The 20,561-nt window shown below is 39.4% G+C and overlaps 1 protein-coding gene across 1 annotated transcript in view; it reads left to right on the plus strand.

Annotated features, from left to right (window-relative positions):
• The first annotated feature begins 3,393 nt into the window (after positions 1 to 3,393).
• The window catches only part of LOC127570615 (sodium/hydrogen exchanger 3), a 112,735-nt gene continuing 95,567 nt past the window's right edge, over positions 3,394 to 20,561 (plus strand). The window contains exon 1 of the mRNA XM_052016334.1: positions 3,394 to 3,736. Within this exon, the coding sequence (XP_051872294.1) occupies positions 3,478 to 3,736 (259 nt within the window). The 5' untranslated portion in view covers positions 3,394 to 3,477. The remainder of the gene's footprint in view (positions 3,737 to 20,561) is intronic.

Raw genomic sequence — 20,561 nt, forward strand, 5'->3', positions numbered from 1 at the left:
AGGCTGGCATCATTTTGCCTTCACTCATTGCCCTTGAGAAGATGATGGACTGCCATCTTCCTGAATCACTGCAGTCTGTGCTTAACATGCTGCCGCAATTCTCTAAGGACAGGAATTCCAGGAACTTGACCAAATGAAGATGCATCTTGGAATGTTGTTTGGAGATGATAGTGTTCCTTTTTCCTTGACTTTAAGGTGCTGGAGGTTGTGAGTTTGGGATGTGCATCAAAGGAGGCTTGGTGACTTGTAGCTTTGGATCTTATACACATGACAGTCATGGTAGTGGATAGATTGGATTATTAAACTGATGGAAGGGAAACTGAAAAGCTCGTCACTCAGCTCTGGTTATTCCGATTATTGTGGATATTTGCTAAATGCAAATCACCTGCTGCACTTGTTCTGATATGAACAACGAACACATTTTAAAAATATTTAATTAATGTACTTTGGAGTCACCTGAAGGTGTGAAAAGTGCCATGGAAGTGCTAATACTTTTCTTCCATCCAATCTTTGACGATTTAAAGGATTGTTGCTAGATATGTGATATGCTTTAAAACAGCAGTCTAAGATTCTCTTTTGTATACACTGATGCTATTTTTCTTCTAATCTGTACTTTTCAACAAAATTAGAATTTCATTAAACAAAGCCAACCTATGGATGTCAATTATCTAGACATAAAAAGCATTTGTGTTTCTCTGAATCCATTATCACCTCTGCTTAGATTTTAATTTTGCATCCTCTTTAACAACAAATCACATCCCTTCTGATTTTTTTCACCTTCCCCTTGCATTGAAGCTCAAATACCTGATTTTGAAATCATTGGAAAGGAAAACAATGTCCTAGGAAGCCATCCAACTGTCCAGGCTGCTCGAATCTTTATCTTTCTTTAGGTGTCCTTGGATCAATAGAGAGCATCAGTCATTGCACTTGAAGCCTTCTGTGATTGGTGGGCATCAAATGGACTGGACTACTTTGTAACTGTTGTAAATATTATGATTTTAACTTTTCACTTTCTTTCCACATTCTGCATGATTTAGATATTATATATTTTCCCCTCAATAAGGTATATGAGTGAGTCATCTGGGTATATTTTTGTGTTGGTAATACTGGGAAAACCAGTCAGCTTCTCAGTCTCTCTCTCTTAATCTCTCTCCCCACTCAATGAACCTCACTGCCAATCTTTAAGACATAGGAAATACTAGACTTTATTAAGAGGCATTCAGGACACTAGTCTTTGTTGACTGAGGAACAGAATGTAAGAGCTCAGGGGTCATGCTAAAACTATATAAAACACCAGCTAGATTACAGTTCTGGTTATCACATGACAGAGGCTCTGCACGAGATAAAGTTCAGTGGAAAGTTATACAGATACTCCCAAGGCTAGAGAAGTTCAGTCATGAGGAGCTAATGATAGGCTGGGGTTGTTTTGTTTGGAACAAAGGAAATTGAGGGGAAAATTAATGGAAATGTATGAAATTATTAGAAGCCTAGACAGGGTTAGGGGGAACAACCTAATTCCATTTATAACAGAGATGAAAATCAGGCAAAACAGGCTGGTAGTGGCATACAGGAAAGAAAATGGCCAACATTCTGTTCTTGATATGATTGTATTGATAAAAAAGTACATGACTGTACCAGTAAGAAATTTGTTACTTTTATGTCTGATTGTCAGAAAGATTCATCACTTGTGGGAATAGATATGTTAATTGATAGACAAAATGAGAAGATTTTATTTTGCTTTAGGAATAAGTAGAGTTCTGTAACTCATTGCCTGAAAGGGCAGTGGAGGCTGAAACCCTTATCATATTTAAAAAGCACCTGAAACACTTAAGTAGCTGCAACCTACAAGGATAGACTGAGACCTGGCATATGGAAGTAATTTAAACCGGCTTATTTTCTTGTTTTCTTCTTAACCTTAGGTTTTTATGATTCATTGAACAGAAGACCATGAAGCTCCTGTCAAGACAGCATGACTTACAATGTTGGTTTTACTGTCCAGTGTGAAAATGGCTATAATCAACTCTTGCTGAGGCATCATGGATGTGGTTTTTGGAGACTCACTACCATCCCCTGGTTAATTAATGGGTGAGTATTTGAAGTGAGGAAGGCTGATGACCTTGAGGTATGATAGCGTCTTGGTTAACTGACTTGACTACCATCCAAAACCCTGGGCTAATGATCTGGAAATATGAATGTGAATCCTACCGCAGCAGCTGAGAAATTTAAGTCCAAGTGATTCACTAAAATACAGAATAAAAGTCAGCATTTATGTTGGTGGATTTATGTAACAAGCAATCTGGTTCACTAATATCCATCAGGGAAGGAAGTCTAGCATTCTTCCCTTGTCTGGCCTGTATGTGACTCTTAACAACTGTGTGAAGTAACCAAGCAAGTCACTCAATTAAAGGGTAATTAGACATGGACAATAAATGCTAGTTTTGCAGGGTGTTCACATCCCTGAATAAATAAATAAAAACCTATCACAGCTGAGCTGAACCCTGCCGACATTCAGTGTGTACACACTTCCCAAAAGGTTGGGCATGTTTCCCCCATTTTCCCAGATCCAAGGATTTTGAAACCCCTTGAAACGTCCATTCTTTCATACAACATCTTTGTTGTCATTAAAAAAATAATCAGCCCCAAAATTGACACTAACTTTTGTTTTTGGAGATATTAAGGCAGGTAATCAAAAGTTTGGTCAAAGAGGGACTATTCAAAGGGGGAGCGGGCGATGACAAATGGCCAGAGAAGCTGAGGGACGAAATTCCAGAGTTTAGACTGTAATAGAACTCAGCGCACACAGTTGATCAAACCGGTCTACCTGTGTGGGATCTATATGACTCAATGGATAGTTGCGGAGCAAGTTCATTTGTTATTAGTTTCCTTCTTTCCTTTCTGACTTCTGTGTTTCATTTCCCAAATATCTCCGTTGCGATTTTCACATTTCCCACCATTTTCAAGGTTCTTCCTTTCTCACAAATTTGAATGTTTCTTTAATACTTTAACAATTTTGTGCTCGAATGTTACGGGTGTGAGTTGTTTAACCGAACCTTATGGCATGGTTGGAATTAGACGCGCGGCAGACGAAGTATTTGAAGAGTTCTTCTCCTGAAGGCAATGCCCTTTTTAAGTTAAAAGTATCCAAGAACGAAAAATGTGACGAGAGATAAGCGCAGGAGCGGTGTAAAACTACATTTTAGGATGCCCACACTGCTGACAGCTTGTGGAACGATGTGTTTAATTATACGTTATTTGACATAGACGATGAAGTGTGAAAATGAAAGCCACCCCCCTTCCTTTGCCTCCGCCTCGTCCCCTGGTGTTTTAGTTGACTTGCAAATTGACTCGCCCCCCACATTTAATTGGCCGAGATTATAATAGAGCGGCTGGGAGGGCTGGTTCGAGTATTCGGAACCGGTTTCACTCAGGATCTCGTCAAAAGCAGACACACACATAGAGTCACACTCACGGAAGGAGATGGGGAGAGACAGGAGCGAGTTTGCGGCCAGGTGTGCCTTGCTGACGGGTCTTGGGTTGTTGCTCTGCTATCCGGTGCCTTGCCACTCGGTAGAGGAAGCGCATCCCCAGAGCGACGCCGAACACGGCGAGTCTCACGGAGGTAATGAGACGGATGGTCACCAGCCTGGCTTTCACATTGTCTCCTTCCATTGGGAACATGTCCAAGCCCCTTACGTTATAGCAGTATGGATCCTGGTGGCCAGTTTGGGGAAGATAGGTGAGTGATGGAACCTTGTCTTAAGAAATGTTACTGAGGTTTTTCTTACTGTCTAACTGGGCTACGTTGTAATGTACAATGCGCATTTTTTTTCTTAACGTTAATCCCTCGATAAATCTCACCTTCCAGCCTTGTCGGGTGAGTTGCCCACTGTGAGAGGTCATTGTGATGCTGTCAGTTTAAAGCGTGGATCACAGAAGTTGTTTTAGAGAGGGTAAATTGCGGATGAAATGGCGTGAAGATGAATCTGGGCTTGGTGATGGTACATGCCCATATAATATAGCAGGAGTTAAAGTGGGGGTAATTATCTGCAAGCGGAACTGAGAGGATTTGTTAAATCCAGGCTGCCTGTCACTTTAAAAAGTTGACCTACTCTACAATGGTTCTTACTATCACCAGAGGCTTAGAACCTTTGCGAATTGTACTCTGTTCAAGGGCGTGTATGTCAAGGTGATAACTTTCAACAAGGGGTCAATTTTAACCATTAAAAAGCACTTTATTTAACATGTTATCGTTTATTTTATATGTTTCTGAACAGAACCAAATATTCTGAGCTGCGTTACGTGTACCTTTCTCTATAAATAGAACTAATTAAAAGTCATTTGCAACTCGTCTGATTGTTTGCCCCAGGCAATAAGCTCTTGACCAAAACAGCTGGCAGGAAGAGAGTTCACTCTGCTCACTGTCGTTCCTGAACTGGGTGTTCAGAGGTGTCAGTGATGGCATCACTTGTACCACCAATTTCTCGTCACCCTGGGAGAGAGTAACCATATCAACTGACCTCAGGAGGCACGTCCAGTAATATTTGGAAGTTCGAGAACAGCAAGAAGAATATATTTTTGTCTTTGTTTTTATTTGCTAACAATTTACCTTACAAAAATCCATAGAAAGAGGCTTATCACACACGTGCAGCATCTTGTCGTTATTGGTAGAGCGGGAAGCCTGATGGTTCTCCATCCCGTCCGTACATCTTCTGGAAACTGGAATTGCTTTCAGAGGATAAATGTTGTGTTGTCCGGTCTAGATTGTTCGTTCCTTTCTGCAATGTTCCATCTAACAAGTGCGGCACAATGGCGCAGATCACAGCTTCAGTAGCTCGGCTTCAGTTGTGACAGATGGTGCTGCTTGTGTGAACTTTGTACATGAAAATAAAATCAGATGCTGGAAATCCAAAACAAAAACAGAAAATGCTGGAAATACTCAGCAGGTCAGGCCGCAATCTGTGGGGAGAGATTAGGTCGGAGACCATTCGTGAGCACACCACCTTTTCAGTTCGTTGACTCCGTTTCTCTTCCCATAGATGCGGCCTTACCTTTCCAGCATTTTCTGGTTTTGTTCTGGAGTTTGTTCGTTGTTCCTGTGACCTTATAGGTTCCCCCCCGGGCGCTCCTGTTTTCTTCCCACGTTCCCAAAGACGTGCGAATTGGTAGGCTAATTGGCCACTGTAATTTCCCAAGTGTGTAGGTGAGTGGGAGAACCAAGAGCAATTGATGGGAATGTGGGGAGAATAGATGAGAGGGAAAAGTAGTCGGGGGATGAGGTAGCCCTGTGAACTGGAAGGGTTGAAATGGACGTCTCCTGTCACTTGGAACAAGTCTCCCGTCAGGATATCTGGTGCCAGCAATAGTCCATAAAATAACAAATGAGTTTCCAGTTGTTTTTCTGGTTTTCTTACTGAAGGATGAATGTGACACAAACAGCTGGGTTGCGCAGGCCCTGCGTTCTGTAGGAAGATGGCCAACACCCCACCTGCATTCTCCACAAAGGCTGAATCCAGTTTGAGTGCATCAGTCAGATTCTTAGTCCATTGCTACATGTGTTGTGTGTTTTATTGTCTGGCAGCCCAAATTAGCAGGAACCATGTGCTGTTGTGTGTCTGCAGAAGTTAGTGCCAAAGAGTACATTTACACTTTAAGAGGCCAACTGCAAAAGAGTTGCATGTGACTGATGAACCACAGTTGGCTATCCTTGCATTAAAATGCTTATTTTGTTTTATTTATGTGGTAACCAAGATTGAGAAGGTAATGTACAAACTCACAGGTGAACTGATTTGGGGTGCATGTTGTGTGGATCAGTTACTGGATTTTGGGCCTGGTATTTGTCAGGTTGGATTTTCGCTGTGTCTTTTTAAACATTGAGTGCTAGGACCATGTCTTTGCTTGAGTTTAGTCCAGTCTATTGTCTTAAATGGAGACTCGAGACTGCAGGTGCTGGAATCTGGAGAAACAATCTGCTGGATCAACTCTGGGTTGAGCAACATCTATGGGGGGGGGGGGGGAAGTCCTGATGCAGGGTTTTGATCCAAAATGTCAACAATTCCTCCTTCTCTTCCCTCACCCGCACCCCCCCCCCCACCCAGCACCACCAACAGATACTGCTTGAGCTGCTGAGTTCCTCCTGCAGATTGTTTTTTGCTCCATTATCTTAAATCTTTATAAGAAGACCAAAAGCTTGCTTACTTGGCCAAAATTCTTCACTCAAAAAGGATATCAGAAGTAGATCGACTAAATATATCTCATCACTGGTTGTATGCCATTGTCTTGTGTAAAGTGGCAGCTGTGCCCTGTGAGTTGAAAAGCAGCCTCTTTTCTACAAAGTGATGACTTGTATGAAACACTTGGAATATATGGAGAGATGTATAATGAAAGATTTATACAGATGTTAAGCAGTTGAAGTTTTTCAGAAGTGTAACCAAAAAACATCAAATGAGGAAAGGGAGAAATTGGGAGGAGAGACCACAAGTCTGAGCAAAGAAGCTAGATTTAGACAGTTGGAAGGTTAAGAGATTTAGAGAGGCAAAATAAAACGTGAGGTATTTAAATAGCTGAATGTGAATTTAACATTTTGGTGCTGGGGTACTGAGCATGTCCAGGCATCGACTTGGGTAAGTTAATCAATGTTTGCTTAGGAGCTGAGACTTGGAAAAGTTGCAAAGATTGGAGCCTATTTGGTGCAGTTTAAAATATTTATGAATGCCGGAATGATGAAGGTTTGTTTGCAGGTTTCAAACAGAAGAAGTGAGCAATATTACTGAGGTGGAAATAGGCAGCCTTTGACTAAAAGTATTTGGGGAAGGATCAGAAACTCTCTGCCTGGTCAAATAGGAAGCTAAGTTTGAAAATAATTTACTTAAATCTGAGATATCAGTCAGGAAAATCAATGACAAAAATATAGAGCATGGTTTGAAGATGAACTTTTCAAATTTTATTTGGAGGAAATTGTGCTCGATGCCTGACTTAAAATCAGTTAAGTGGCTTGACAACGTTGGAGCAGTGAAGCTATTAAAGAGCCAGATGTCAACTACACACAAGTGGAATCTGATCTCATGTTTTTGAGTGAAGCCTTCTAGAGCATCCCTCAACTGAAAAGGGTCAGGAGGGAAGATTGCCGAGAGTAACCCTTTGTAGAATTCCAGAAGCTGCAGTATGGGGTTGCAGAGAAAAGGCCCTAGTGGAGGTCCTATGGCTGAGATAATGGTTAAAAAGGAATAAAAGCAGACAATGCTGGAAACACCCAGCACGTCAGGCAGCATCTGTGGAAAGAGAAATTGAGCTTTGGATTGAAGATTCTTCATCAAATCAAAGATCTGAAACATTAGCTCTGTTCTCTTTCCACAGATGCTGCCTGACCTGAGGTTTTTCTAGCATTTTGCATTTTTTTAGTTCAGATTTTCAGCATTTGCAGTTATGAGTTTCACTGAGGTTAAAATGGAGGTGAGCCAGACAGTACTAGGTAATGGCACATGGTTTGTGGTCAGCATTACCAAAGGTTGCATTGGGGTTGAGTGAGGTGCTGTACTGTGGTTGCCGCTGTAAACAGTGCACAAGATTTTGTTTGGGGCCACTTCAGAGCTGTGAGGTAGGACACTTGGTGTGATTTAAACAGGAAACGACTGCTTTCTCTGATTGTTCTTTTTTGTATATGCTGAGCCCTTGCTTTTGCATTATTTATTCAGAACCTGTCCACAGATTTCAAGGCCTCCATTGTCAGTATAGTAGACCTGGAGATTGAGCACTTTTGGGACAAGTTTTCATGGTAATATCCAATGTGGAATCTGATTTTCCTTGACAGTTATCTAGTAACACAGTAGAGTGGAAGTGGCTGAAGGAGACACTGAAGGTATTTGCTGCTCTGCAGTTCTGTATTTGATTCTTTCAGCTTCATCACTGGCTTTTCCATGGGAACAACCTAGATAATAGATTGACCTCAATTGCAAAGAGGTCAATGGATAAAATAATACAGGAAAAGTTTCAAATAAGGTTTAACTTCAGAGAGCAGCAACCTAAAATAGCTGTGCTTCAGAAGAATGAGTATAAATAACTTGTATATAAGTAAGATTATTCTTAATCATTTTATTATGCTGTGGCTGTGCTTCAGAAAAATAAGTAAAAATAACTTGTATATAAGTAAGATTATTCTTAATCATTTTATTATGCTGTGTGAAGGAAAAAAGGAACTATTTTGGATTTTCAATAATTGACATATTTATATTTGGAAGGGATTTAATTCAAGGTATTAATTAATTTCTTCTAACCTCTCCACCCAGTTGCTTTTGTTGGTGGAATTGATAACCTAATGTGGATCTGAATCACTTAAGGACAGTTCCAGTTGTGCTGCTCAGATGAGAATGAATCACCTGACATCACTTGGTGTGGCATGCCCTTTGTATCATTGCAGTGAGAGCAGATTAGTTCAGCCAGAGTTCCTGTTCCCAATTGATGCTTGAGTTTAAGGTGAAAAATGTATGGAAGATCTTGTGATGAGACTAGGATTAGAGTGATGTTTCTTCACCCACTCACCACCCAACCCCCCTCTCCTTCTCCACTCGCCCACTGCCATATGATGGAGCTAGTAACAGGAGTCTCAAGTAAAGAATAGGAACAAGAATGTCATCTCAGGACTTGCAATTCCAGAGGTATATAAGCAAGTTTTTGGGGGGAGGAGGAGGAGGAGGAAACGGAAGGAGAGGCGGAGAGCAAGAAGTTCGACTTAAAACATTGCCTGTTTTATTACTCGGCAAACCCAGTCTACCACCTTATCCCAGTGATGTGCAAACTCATACGGGAACACTGTTCTGCAGATTTGGATCGTTTGATATTTTATGTAAATGGTCAATTGTTTGAATGATCTTTGATACATTCCAGAAGTTTTGAATTTACATGAGTTGGTGATATTTCATATAGCGGCTTACCCACCACGTTAACTTGATAACTGTATTTATGGTACTACGACTTAAACACTGCCAGTAAAGTGCGAGTATAAAGAGATGTTGTAAGCTTCAGGTCATGTCATTGCAGCATACATTCTTTAGTAAATTGCCTAACTCAAAAGAGGGCATTCTAGAAGCCAGATAACAAGATGTTATTCAGTCTCTGGATCTGTTGATACCATAACCAGAGAAAATGAACTTGGAACTTTAATTAACTTGGCATAATTAGAGAGAGAGATTGCTCAGTGAATCAGACATAGGTCAGGGAATTTTAGCAAATCTGGAACTGATGCTGCTTTTGACTGTGATGTTAAACTGTTCTTTTTAGTAGAATGAAAGTAATCCCAGGTACTATTGGAAGATTAACACAACAGCTCTGCTTTGGCCAATAATTATCCTTCAGTTAACATTACAAACAAGTTAGCTAGATATATGTCCCATGGCTTCTGGTTGGATCTTTGGGTGAACATTGATTACCATGTTTGCCTGTTATGGACTTCAAAAGTAAATGATTGTATGTAATATAAAAGTAAGTTCTGTGGACCTGAAAAACTGAGGATGAACATAAAACCTTATAGCTTCTGTTCATTTATGTAAATGAGGTCTTGCCTTTATAAATAAAATAATTTGTGCATTGTTCAAATATTTAAAATAAATAACAACTTATTGAGGTACTTTTGATTATTGTTCCTGTCTTGCTGTCATGACAGCCCTAAAAAAAGGCAACTACATTGCACAATGTAACATTCTATGGACTTCAGAAGGATGAATTACCACTAGGTTTGTTTGAGGTGTGGCAGAACATGCTTCCAAACCTTTTTTTTAATCTAGTGGTGCTCATGACTTGTACGTCATACTGAGAAGGAAATTTAAAAAAAAAACCTGATATAAGGCGTAGGTTTAAGAAGAAGACAATGGAAAGGAACAAGCAAACAGTGAAGGAAGTAAATGGCAAATGTATGTATAGAAATGACACCCATGAGAAAATGGGAGCAGGAGTAGGCTGCCTGCCCTTCAATTCAATATGGTCACTGATCTACACTTTATCATTGATAATTCAAAGAAAATTATCTACCTCTTTAAATACTTCATGTTCTCACCTCCACAGACCTCGGGTAGAGAATTCTGGCGATTCACCACCCTCTGAGAAGAAATTCCAATGCACCTCAGTTTTAAATGATTGCTTCACTTGTAGCTTGGTCCTCTTGTTCAAGACTCTCCCACTCATGCAATCATCTCAACATCTACCTTGTCTTACCTCCTTAGGATCTTTATTGTTTCGTTGAGATAACTCCTCATACTTTTAAACTTCAAAGAATACAGATCCAGCATTTTTAGCCATTCGTTGACAAAGATGGACCCTTTGGCTCATTAATTCTGCACTGACTATCATTTATCTACCAATCCTATTTTATTCTCCCCATATTTTCCTCAATTCCCTGCAAGTTCTATCACTTAAACGGTCGGTGCATTTTGTAGTGGCCAATTAACTGACTGACCACACATCTTTGGAATGTGGGAGGAGATGTGAGCACTTGAGGAAATCCAGAGTTACAAGGAGAATATGCAAACTCCACATAGACAGGACTGGAGGTCAGGAATGAACTGGAGCTGAGGCATCCCAGGAATTAGCCTGGTGAATTTCATCTGGACTGACTCCAATGTCAGTATATCCTTTTAGATAAGGGGACTACAACTGTATACAATATTGCAGGTGTGGTCTGAGCAACACCTGTCTATTGTAATGTACTCTATTTTTAAACAACCTACTTGCAATAAGGTCAATATGTCTTTTACCTTCCTAACTATATGCTACATCTGCACGCTAACTTTTTGTGATTCATGCACAAGAATTCCTAAATCCCTCTGCCCTCTTGCAGACTTTTTCCATTTGGGTTATATATCTGCCTTTTGGTTTCTCCTAACAACGTACATGACCTCGCACTTTCCATTTGTCAAGTTTTGCCCCCCTTCACACAACCTATCTATGTTTGGTTGCAGAATCCAAATATCCTCACTGCAGCATGCTGTCACCTATTTTCAGGCCCTCAGCAAACTTGGATGCCTTGCATGCTGGCCCTTAGCTAAAAGTATGAGGATAACCATACTTTTTTGTTCTAACTATGGTGAGGGCCAGGAAATGCTGAGCTATTGTAGAGTAAGGAAAAAAATGGACAAATGACGCTTTTGAAAAAGGCTGGAAAATAATCCTTTCTGTGGGAGGGGTGAGAGATGCCCTATGGTGGGATTGGAAAGAGCAGGGGAGTCTAATCCAATCTCAGGGCTTCTGATGACGTAACTATGGCACTCCTTTTGAGAAGTTCCAAATATCTTGTGATTTCCTAGAGAATGTTGGCAAACCTACAGCAGGGACAGCATACATGGCAAGCAGCCCAATGAGACAGAAGTGCAGCTGGAGGATGCTGATTGCCATCAGGCAAACGTTGGGCATTTTTCAAAATGACTAGCCTCAGTCAAGAGCTTTGTCTCGGGCCTTGAGTTTCATGTAGCATTATGAATAGCAGCCTATAACTGTCGTCAACTTCCATTGAAGCTACTGTGTGATCTACTATTGGTGAAACAGACCTCCATGACTTTCCCTGGGGGATCTGATTAGAGCTGTTGCAATTTGGAAGAAAGGCATTTAATTTAATTTTCTCATCTTGGTCAATTTACTTTTTTTTTAAATGGGGAATAGAAAAAATGTGAAAGTGTGCATTCCTGCTGGTAGTTTTGTTGTTGCTACATCGAGTTTTTTCTTCTCCAATATCAGTTTGGCTCTCTGTTCTCATTTTCTGATAGTTTGGTTTATTTCCAGCTTTCTGGGTTGAACAGCAACTTTCAAGGAAAATGGTAATTATTTTATCACTCTAGCTTTTCTAATACCACAAGTGAAGTCATTTTGTCAAATGTAGAAGCTATTAGCAGCGACATGTAGATATTGGAAGTGTGTAATGCTTCAGAAACTGAAAGGTTAGCAACATAAGCAATTGACAATAGGTATTACAAATAGATATTCTCTATGTTGAACATTTAAAATGTCTTCTAGATTCACAATTGTGTTCTAGTTGATTGATAACTTCATTTTTTGCTTGTGTGGAGTCTGAATTCCTCTGCTTCTATTTTAAACTACAAGAGATTCATTTGAACTAGATATGCAAAATATTCTGTTGGATTCTTGCAATGAATTAAATTCAGGTTTGCTCTTTGCAGTTTCCATGGCAGAGGATGGGAAATATTGTAGGTTTTGCAATATTCACGAGTCTGATACTTTATGCCAAGTATCATGTACTGAAAGAATCTGACCTGGCCAATGGAATACTTATTCTGATTTCAGAACTCAAATATTTGTTCAGTGAGCACTCCCACTCAGGTGTAACACAAACAAGATAGCAAAATAGGACAGTGCTTTACTTGAGCAACTTGCCTCCATTTGTATGTGGGAACAGGCCATTTGACCCACCAGCCCATGCCAGTGTTAACCCTCTAGCCAAGCTCAGTTCTGCTTCATTTACTTTATCTCATCTCAGTTCTTCTGTCAGTCCCATGAAATCTTGAATGTTGCTATGGTTTCTGGCTCAACCGTTCATTCTGGAAGTGAATTCTCAATCTATTGCCTTTTAATCTTCTATCTAAGGCAACTCATTCTAGAACCTGCAACTACTGGTATTGTTGATCATTTTGTTTCTTCTTGGGTCGTATCATTTTTAAACTAGGCAGGTTCCCAGTTTCCAGGAAGAGCTCCAAAAGAATTCCTGTAATAAAATGTCATAAGTGTGGTTGTTGCAAATTTTCAGGAGTATAATAATTACGGAAGAAATGGCATCAGTGTGGTGAAATATCATCAAGTAGCTGCAAGAAGATCCAGAGTACAGAAAACTGAGGCTTCTGTTCCCTGTCCATTTTCTTTCCCTCCTCCTCTTCCCCCACCCCTGAGCCTACATCCGCCTAATTTAAAATACTATGCTTGCCATACGTGTCTGAATCGAAGGTGAACTTCAAGACCTGATTAAAAATTGGACCATCTTTGCTCGATGTATCATTTTCAGTTCTTATTCAGCAGGTTATAGATTCAAGCCCAATTCCAGGAAGCTGAGCAGAGAAGGTGGACAGATGCTAGAGTGCAATAATACGTGAGCGTTGCAATATTGCAGATGCCTATTTTGTATGATGTATTAATTTGGTTCTTTTTGGCCTTGGCAATTGAAAAGGTCCCGTTAAACTTCTTTGAAATGATAAAATTTTGCTTAATAGTCTGACACCAACCAAAATAAAATCAATGATCTAGGGCAATTATATCCATGTGGGAGTTGGTTCAAGTAAATTGTTGCCACATTTCTTGCATTACCACTGTGAACAGATCTCAAAAGTACTTCAAATGCCAAATACTGCTGTTGCTGGAAATTTGAAATAAGGCAGAAAATCCTGAAAATGCTTTCTATCCATGGATAGGGAAACCTTCCCTTCATAAATACTGTCTGACCTACTGGGTATTTCCAGCACTTTCTGTTTTATTTCATAAGTGCTTTATTGGCTGAGGGACAATTGATGACTTCTTGAAAGCTATGTAGGGTTTATAATAAACGTAATACATTCTTTTGGCATGATTAGTTAGTAGAGCTGCAACAACATTAAAATGGGTACCTTCAACAAAATAATGACCTCTTATGGGTTGTAGATATCAGAATCATATTTGTTATACTGACTTGTATGACATGAAATTTGTTGTTTTGCAGCAGCAGTACAGTGAAAAGGCATAAAATTTACTAGAAATTATGAAATACATAATGCAAAAAAAAAGAATAACGAGGTAGTGTTCGTAGATTGTTCAGAAATCTGATGGTGGAGGGCAAGAAACTGTTTCTGAATCGTTGAGTGTGGGTCTTCAGGCTCCTTTGGCTCCTCCCTGAGAAGAAGGCATGTCCTGGATGGTGAGGGTCCTTCGCAATGGATGCCACCTTCTTAATGCACCGCCTCTTGAAGCTGTCCTCCATGGTGTGGAGGGTTGAGCCCATGATGGAGCTGGCTGAATCTACAACCTCTTGCAATCCTCTGCATTGGAGCTTCCATACCAGGCTGTGATGTGACCAGTCAGAATGGTCTCCACTGCACATCTATAGAAATTTACAGGCGTCTTTGACAGACCAAATCTCCTCAATCACCTAATGAAATAGAGCCACTGGCGTGCCTTCGTTGTGAATCCTCCAAGATGTTAATGCCCAGGAACTTGAAGCTGCTCACCCTTTCCACCGCTGACCCCTCAGTGTGTTCTCCCGACTTCCCCTTCCTGTCCTCAATCAATTCCTTGGTCTTGCTGATGTTGAGTGTGAGTTTGTTATTGTGACACCACTCAACCAGCTGATCTATCCCACTCCTGTACTCCTCCTCATCGCCATCTGAGATTCTGCCAATAACAGTGGGGTCATTGGCAAATTTATAGATGGCATTTGAGTTGTGCTTAGCTACACAGTTACGAGTGTAGAGAGAATAGAGCAGTGGGCTAAGCATGCATCCTTGAGCTGCGCCTGTGTTGATTGCCAGCGGGGAGATGTTATCACCAATCAGCACTGACTATGGTCTCCCGATTTGTCTAGTCTATAGTGTTGGAATACTTTGGTTGACACTACAGAACTGGTTGAAGATTTTGAAACAAATCTTTTGAACCATTTATTGGCTTTGCACATTTATTTTGTTAAATGTGATTGACTGGTAAACCAACCTCTTTGACTGATCAGCACTCTTCTGTAATACCTTAGAAAATTTTGCAATGTTAAAGGTGCTCATATAAATGTCAGTTACTCTTGCATAAGTCCATACTAATTTATTTTTAGTACATGTGCAAAATGGTTCTTGGAAACATGGGTGTAATTGGGCAGTGTGGACTTGTTGGGTTGGAAGGGCTTGTTACTGTGCTGTGTAAGTAAAAGTATATGAAGTTTTATAGAAGATCTGTGGTTGTAATGCTTTTAACCAAGAGAATGGCTTGTTCCAAGTACCCTATTGTGTGACAACAGTTTTTAGACTGTCTTACATCCAACATATTTTTTCCTTTCTGCATTAGGAAATGCATCCTATCTAGTTTCATTCTCCAATCAGCTCCACTCTGTTGGCAACTGGTATTCCTGTGCAACTTGCATTTTCAATCTGAGGTTCCAGCTAATGAAATTCTCCTTCTCCCTTCAGCGCACTGCCTTTTACATCTTGTATCTTTAGTTAGGATAATTGCAGGTTTTGGGAATGGTCCTTTTTTCTGGTAAATAATTATGGCAGTATCAGTGATTTCCAATTTTTTCTCATGTTCACATGTGCACATTTCCTGTTGTCCTTTTGTTTAATACTTGTTGCAGAAACTTCCCTCTTATATCATATTGAATAATTCTTGAATTCTCACACAGATCTCTATTTCATTTGCAAAGTTGTTTCCATATTTTCATAATGGTGGGTGTAGTTGACAAAAACATCTTTTACGAATACTTGTGTGAAATTTAAGGCCTAGTGGATCTTGATAAGACAGATTTGATGAAGTTGCTTTAACTTTTATGACAGTTTTGAAGTCATTAATTGTTGCTGCGACTTGTAGTGATGAAAATATTGATGCCCAATAGAGTGTGGTGACTCCTTACTGACAGAGGACATGCCTTGTGGCCCATGCGTCATTGATTCCTCAGTTCTCTTGAACAATAAAAAAAAGTTTATCTTTGTGATTTGATAAGAGACATTTAAAAAGGATTGGAGATACTGATGACTCAAATGGTCAAGTAGTATGAATGATGTTAACTTAGAGATGCAGTTGCAAAAAATTACCTAATTTCTACCCCTTCCTGATTGGCACAAAATCGATCCAAATATGTACCATTTTTCCAAAATAAAAGAACTGGTTAGCATAGCTGCTTAATAAGAATGTAGGTTACAATATTTGGAGACTGATTCTGGAATTGTTAAAAATGAATTGGTCATATCACCACAAGTGAGGGATAATGCTGATCAGTCTTTTAGTGAGCCATAGAAAATGTGTGAAAATTGACATCCACACAATACTTCATTGAATGTAAGACTGCTAGACCTTTCTTAAAAGGTTTTGTTTCCTAAATATTTTGAAGCTCATTTTCCTGACAGATGTTTAATAATATACCAAGAGTAATCAGAAAGTTCAATATTCAAATAATGAGAGCGTGGTTTGGAATTTAAACATGATTGTTATATATTTGGTACATTTGTCTAAGGCTTATGCCATAAAGCTGTAAATTGTTTTATCTTTCCTTGTCAGTTATTGCATAACTAAATTTCTCATTGTTCTCATTTCCGTCAGTGTTTTGACTTTATAATGAACTATGTAATTCCCAATCAATGAAAAACATACTTTCAATGAACAATATCCAATTGTCACAAAATAATTGAGGTTAGGAACGCTTTTGGCCTATCTTTCATTGAAGAATGATAGAACATCACCTTCCACCTTTGTGGTATGACCATTGTTACTTAAATAATTCTAGGATTTTGTATTCAACCCTTTTAACATAAAAGTCTGCTCTGTATTAATTACTGAAGAACTATAAACAATTTTCTTCTACCCATTGTCCTGCTCGACAAAGTTAATTTGAAATAATTTTCTGGCTATTTTGCCTGTATTGTCCACCATCTCCATTTCATTAAATTATCAATCATAGTTAAACATCCTAGTTTATCCAGGTTCTCCTTGACTCTGTCACCTGGGACTCAATGTGGTTGTGCTTTGCTCTTAAATGCCTCCCCTGTGTTTTGAGAAACAACAGCAGACACCAGTTAGGGCACTATAGCACTTGAGCATCATGCTTTGACTTGTAGTTGTTTAGTTCAACATACTATTAACTTTGATTTAAAAGCAGTTGGATGTTATCAGAGTTTGATTCATTCAAACATCTGGATCTTGGGTTTTATAAATAGTACCTAAATCTTAAAGCATAGTGACCAAAAATGCATGCTATATTCCAGCTGTGGCCTACCCAGTGCCTTTGCATCACAGACTTTCAAAGTTGTCATCTTGCAATGGGGAAGGTTAAGTTAAATTATAGTACTCCTATTATTGACCCTGCTTCAATCTCTCCAAGCATTTTATTTGCCTTTATTACCTTTTTTTCCCCATTTGCAAGCATAATCTGAAGCCTAGAGAATACTGAATTATTTTTCTTGACTTCAATCAAGCATCATGCTGTAATATTATAAAATCAACCAAGGTTATTAAATTGTATCTCTGCCTTAAGATTGAAAATTGGTCTTGAAGCTTAGCAGATATATTGCAGTGGCATCATTATGAAGCTGGTGATTCAGTGCTTGCTATATAGTCAATTGTATTAAGTTACCTATTGTGGTTTGGCACTTACATTGAAACCTAAGATAAGGGAAAAGGATATCAGTTAAGTGAAATAAAAATTCTTGTGATTAAAATGTGGAGTTGACACAATCTGTAATGCAGTGAGAGGAAGGACCTTACTACATTATAATGTTGTCCAGATTTTGGAAGTGATCTACTGGTGATGCACATGTGCACATATTCCAAATTGCAACTATAAATTGGTGGGGGGGGGGGGTGTGGGCGCGGCGCGGTGGGGGGTGGTGGGAGAGAGTACTAAGTAATTTACTCAAGTTAATAACACTTGGAATGTACTGAAACATGTTATTTTTGTAAATTCTCCTTTTGGGTATACTTTTTAAACCAGTTTTTTACATCAACCAAATCTTGGATCAGTGCAGTGGTAGTATCTGCACGAATTTGTCAGCTTGGATTGAAAAAATTATTTTGAGAAATAGAGTAAAATAGCACGGACTTTTTAATGTCTGAATGGAGCAGAATTTCACAAAATCCCAAAGAGCTGATAGTAACTTTACATTCCAATCCATTGCAGCTTCACTTTGGGTTTTCAATTAACAGAAGTCCTGATGCAGGTTTTTGACCTGAAACATTGACAATTCCTTTCCTCCCACGGATGCTGCTTGACCCGCTGAGTTCTTCCAGCAGATTGTTTGTTGCGCCAGATTCCAGCATCTGCAGTTTCGTGTCTCAGCAGGAGGACAGGAGTAGTGGGCCAGGTGTATGGCAAGAAGGGGTAAGGGGTGTGGGATGGGTATGTGGCTGGAGCTGCAGACTGGGATTGTGGGCTAGGTTTCTAGTTAAGATTGGGAGCTGGAGACTGGAGCACAAGCAGAGGTAAGGGAGTGGGGGTTGGTGAGCAGCGGGCAATTTGTGTATAAATTAACTTTTGCCTATAATAGAGAGAGAGGACCTACATTTTAAAAAGAAATGAATATGCTCACTTCATGTCAAAGGTTTCTTCAAAAACATTAAAATTCAACATGGTGGGGTAGTGGAAGCTTTTTATTTTATCTGCACTAAATGGGACAAGTTTCAGATTATTCAATTTATTTATACCCCAGTGTGTGCAAATTCATTTAGTTTCAAATTTGTATACATAAATCTAGTAGTGAAAACTGGACACAAAGTGCTGGGAACTTGAAAGAGGTCCTAGTCAGTTTAGAAAGTTAGCTGGCTGGTCCCTGACATCAAAGTTGAGAGAAACAGCTGTATTCATGAACAGAAAGGATAGGAGCAGGAGTAGACTGCCTGATCCCTCAAGCCTGCCCAACCATTCAATAAGGTCATTGCTGATGTGCTCCAGGCCTCAATTCCTCTTTGTGCCAGTTCCAAATAACCCTCAGTTCCCCAATCTTTCAAAAATTATCTACTACCTCTGTAATGATCCATCCTCCACAACCCTCCAGGGTAGAGAATTCTAGATATTCACCAACCACTGCGATTAACTATGTCCCTTTGTTTACGAATCTCCCACATTTCAGCATCTCCCCTGCCAAACCACACCCCCCCCAAGATATTTACAAGTTTCAATAAGATTGCCCCTCATTCTTCTAAACTTTAAACAATACAAATCCAGCTCCTTTAGCTGCTTCTGAAAGGACAACCCTCTCATTCCAGGAATTAGCCTAGTTCCCAGCTAGCCCTTAGGGTGCATGTAGTACAAACTTCCTTTAATTCCACCTAAAATTGCTTATTCATTGTGCTGTAAAATATTTGCAACATGAACATAGACAAACAGTATTTGTGTACTGTTTTAGTTGGAACTAAAAATAATTCCTCTTTGGTCTTTAAAGTTTATTGTACTACTGCAACCATTTTATGGTTGTTTGAGCTTGTTTGCTTTAATAACATTACCATAAATTGTATTGCAAGCAAGTACAGGGACACTTTTGTTTTTAAATCATTTACTGTACTGGGCTCCTGGTGACTTTGCATATCTGGTTAAGACAGTAACCAGAATCTTTACCTGGAGGTGTTGCGTGATCTGTTCTGAGGCAAAAAGATACACCGTGGTTCCCTGATGGTGATGGCACAGAAAATTAAACATTTTTCCTTGTTCCCTCACCTTTGATGCTAATGAAGGAGAATTGCTCACTTGCTATGGTGGTTTTGTTCTCTAATTTCCTTTTTAACTATCAAACTTGGCTCAGTGGGGGCAATGTCACCAATGAATCAGGTGGTTGGGTGGGGGCGGGGGTTCAAAACTGCCTTAGAAATTTGAGCAAATAATACAGGGGAATATATGGAATAATGCATCGTCAAAGGTGCAGTCACATGCAGGAAATATCACTGTTTCCTCTATCCAGGCAGAGGATTTCATGGCATTCTGAAAGAGCAAATACAAGTTAACCAGTCATTTGCAAAGCTGGTCTGTGTGTATATTAGCTGACATGTTTTAGTAATGATTATTTCAATGATTGCTGTAAAATGCTTTGGAATGCCATGAGGCCATGAAAAAATGTTATATGAATGTGATTGTCTTCCTTTATTGCCCTTATTCAATTTTTTAAAAATTTGAGTTTAGCTTTTTGTTTGGATTTTTTGATATTTTGATCAATAACTTGCTTTGCTCAATTTCACCATATCTTATTGTTCTAGGAGACAGATTATTGAGGGAAAAAACTAACATGGCATCAAAAGGTGGTTTTCATCCTCTAGTTTCATTTGATTAGGGAGGGTGTAAATGCAGTCTGCCAGAGTTAGGTGAAGGAAATTGAGCGATCAAGAGGCCAAACTTGCAGGAGGTTTTGGAAGGCTCATGGACTTGAAGGATGTTGGGGATTTGAAAGGGTAGAAGCCAGGACAGATTTGACTAGAATGCAAGTATTTAAATTTTCTGAACTGGGTGTCAATATAAGTCAGCAAATGGGGTGATGGCTGAAATCTATGCAAGTTAGATACAAGCAGCAGCTCTTAGTTTAAAAATGTTTTCCTTTTCTGTTGCATAACACACTGCAATCTATTTGATTGCCAGATTACAATACTTCATTTACAAGCAAATGTAATGCTCTTGCTATCAAATTTTTATGGCTGTTTAAAATGGCATTGACTTTGCAACATAACCACAGTATTTTCAATCAGCTGACTTTTACACTGTGTTGACATTACTTGAGACAATTTGAAATCTGCCATAAACCCCAGACAATGCTGCAAATGCAACAATGAATTGGGATCTGTAAAAGATAAGATCAGTTATGACTAAATTAGTGTTCCTCTTAGATTTATTCCACCAAACTTTGCACGACAAAAGCTGTTCTTGTTGGCAT

This window comes from Pristis pectinata, chromosome 5 (genome assembly GCF_009764475.1).
Source record: "Pristis pectinata isolate sPriPec2 chromosome 5, sPriPec2.1.pri, whole genome shotgun sequence".
NCBI lineage: Eukaryota > Metazoa > Chordata > Chondrichthyes > Rhinopristiformes > Pristidae > Pristis > Pristis pectinata.